The sequence below is a fragment of the Zerene cesonia genome, chromosome 19 (assembly GCF_012273895.1).
Source record: "Zerene cesonia ecotype Mississippi chromosome 19, Zerene_cesonia_1.1, whole genome shotgun sequence".
Taxonomy (NCBI): domain Eukaryota; kingdom Metazoa; phylum Arthropoda; class Insecta; order Lepidoptera; family Pieridae; genus Zerene; species Zerene cesonia.
In genome coordinates, this window is record NC_052120.1 from 7,203,783 (window position 1) to 7,207,020 (window position 3,238).

Here is a 3,238-nt window from a genome sequence, read left to right on the forward strand (position 1 = left end):
CAATAGAATCTTTTTCAATATGTGTAGATTGACACTGTCAAGTTGATTCATATTAATTGTAAAAATAATGGCTTTTGAATTTCCATGATTCAGTGATTCTTTTGCACCATTATTACAAAATGTCAAAAAAGTAAGTAGTTGTAAATAACCAAAATTATAAGACCAAAATCACATTTACTATTATAATATGGGTTATTTAAAACTCTTTATTTCAGAAGCATGTCCAAACAATTAGGAAGTAAGGATCTTAATAGAAGTAAGTTAGATAAAGGCATGGAACCTGTAGGTGGAAATGTGAAAGAAAATAAGATACACAATTTTATGGAGCCATTCAAACAACTGGATAGAAATCCTTTTGATATACCCTGGCACAAGCGCGTTTTCACCAAATGCTCTAAAAAGAGAAAAATTAAGCCCGAACCATTTATAATGGATGAACCCAAGTCTATTTGTGATGTAGATAATGAATTTTATAAAATTATCGAAGGCCGTCCTATTAGATCTTTTACAGATATAAAGGTTTACATGAAGACAATAAGAGATATTCTTCTTACTCGTGCTAACATTTGCTATCAAACATCAGATTTAATTCTCCAAATGGATAACGCGACATCAGAAGAATTGGAGGAATATAACAAGGTTGCAAAACTATACGCTCACGTTAAAACAAGTTTTATATATTTCGCACAAGAAAGCTATGAATCTGCTAAGCAGTGTCAAAAACTCGCCGAGGAAAAAGCTAATTTAGTAGACATTGCTATAGAAAAACTGAATGATTACTGTTTTGTGGGCAATCGATTAAGAAATGAAATCGAAAACCTAATAGCAATACTAAAAACGTTATCTCAGTACGGTCAATTTTTATACTCTATAGCACCCATAACTTGGAAAGAATTGCATCACCGCAATTTTGCAAGGTCCAGATCTGTTTCAACGAAACTATTTGCTACTGATATGGCTATGCCATCCGACGAACTCGACTATCAATTATTTATTCCGTTGCTTAAAAATGACGAGCCTGAGCTATATTTCAAAAAGCCGAAGGAAATTGTTAATGTTTTTGATAAAATGAGTAAGCAATGTCTCAATTACATGGAAATGGATGTTTTCACTTCAAACATGCTAAGTAAAGTGTGTAGCCGAAGAGACCATCTAAAAGACATTGTAAAATATGAAACTGATGAAATGGAAGCAATTATAGAAATGAATAAAAAACAAATCCATTGGTTAGAACAGAAAGAAATAGAATACAAAGAAAAATTCAATCGAATTCTACTCAATGAGTTTCACAACTTATTCGCATCATACGAAGTGACAAAACTATTTACGTGCCTGCAATATGTTCATACACAGATTTTTGCAACTCCCGAAGACCCAAAAGATAGTATTTCTACATTAGCATATAACTTAGAAATGTTATATCTCAATCTTACATCTAAATTGGACGATTTAGACCAAACAATTGTCAAAGAAGCAAAGCGTGAGTTGTTTGCAGAAGACATAAGAATAATGAAACAAGCGCGGCTTGCTCAGAGAACTTTAAAGGAATGTGACATTTTGACTAAAAATCTATATACCAGTTTTGAACCGTCCAGACGTAGGCGTAAATGAAATGCAAAAATTTTCGAATATAATTTAACCTATAAGTATCACCCTTAAGAAGAGACTAATTAATATCGTTCTTATGAATATCTCAAGTTTAATATTCATATTATTTATTGTTATGCTGTTGTTTTGCCTAAGGCGGATTATTCTAGCAAGTAATTACCATAAGTTAACTCTCACACAGACAATTCCGCGTTGCCTCGCAAGCATCTGCTTACATTTCGCGCCCTCTGGGACAAAACATTTGCGTTCATGAATACCTTTCCATAATAGAAGCCAGAAAGCAACACTATAAAAGCAACAATGTAAATTTTACCTTTATTTCGTTTTAAATAACGCGAATTTTCGTTTGTTTTTTTTTTGTTCCTATACAGAAATGGAATATGCATGTTCTGTCATATCTTTATTGATAACCGAGGAAGGTGTATTATTTAATGTTTAACGATTTATAACTAGATATTTTGTTGCAAATTGAATATTCTCGTTTTTGATTAAGCTTCGGAGCGGGGACAAAAAGTTCATATTGTGTCAATTTAACTTCTAATCACTTTTTAAATACGTTAGCAGCGAGACGCTCGTCCGATCAACGAATAAATTTGAATGTATTAACCAACTGATTCAGACTCCGCCCCGTTTGCTGACAACTCGAGGGGAATGTAATTGATTTTTTTATTTATTCTTTTTTCACATCTTAGTTACATTATAATTACGTCGCCATGTTAATAAAATCACATTACCTTTGTGTTGTATAAATAAAACTCTAATTGCATGTAACGTATTTCTATTTTTTTCAATAAAGGTTTTAAACCTAAATAAATATATTGTGTAAGGATTAAATGAATTCCAACTTTTCACTCCCAACAGTCATTTAGACAATATATTAGGTTATATTGCCGAGCAAGCAATTATAAGTATGAAATATGAGTACTTTGCATCCCACACAGTTCAACGAATATGAAAAACTTGGAGCTATTAAGACAATGCAGACTATTCTATTTCTAATATGCGAGGCGTTCAGTAGAGAGTAAAAATATTTAATACGCATTTAGGAGCTTGGTCTTTGATGGTTCTCAGTTTATAGAAATCCAATTTATTATTTAAACAAAAGTACCGTGAAATGCCAGAGGTTTAATGCACGCATTCCTCTGTTATTAAACCGGCCCGCTAGATGGAACAAAGGAAGCAGTGGAGCGTCGATTGATAATTAATATTGTTTTATTATAAGCTTCGTATCTCGTAGGAACAACAGCGCTCGCAAATCCGTACTCAGCCATGCGTTATAATGCATTTATATTATGCTTAGGCAAATTGGTGGAAGATGTTTATAAAATTTGATCCTTGATTCTTCAATATTTCAAAGAGAGAATTTTTGATTAATATTTTAAAAATTTTGCTTTGAAACACGTCTAGATTTCTACCCAATAGTTTAATCTATAAATAGTCCAAAGGCTTTATTAAGATTTTATCGTTTGTTTACTAAAATGTAAAGTAAACGCGAAGATGTTACTCTTCACGACATTATCGTGCATTAGTCCAGTCATTTTAGGGGGTTCAGCTAGGAAACGTGGCCTACCTAGCTGTAAATTCGTATATACTTGTATGTTGGCATGACAAAAGTAGTCTCAAAATTCAC

General features: G+C 32.5%; 1 protein-coding gene across 1 annotated transcript; it reads left to right on the forward strand.

Moving 5' to 3' along the window:
* Positions 1 to 219: 219 nt before the first annotated feature.
* LOC119834346 lies at positions 220 to 1,611 on the forward strand. Its single transcript, XM_038358689.1, has one exon. The coding sequence runs from the start codon at positions 220 to 222 to the stop codon at positions 1,609 to 1,611; it is 1,392 nt and encodes a 463-aa protein (XP_038214617.1).
* Positions 1,612 to 3,238: the final 1,627 nt, after the last annotated feature.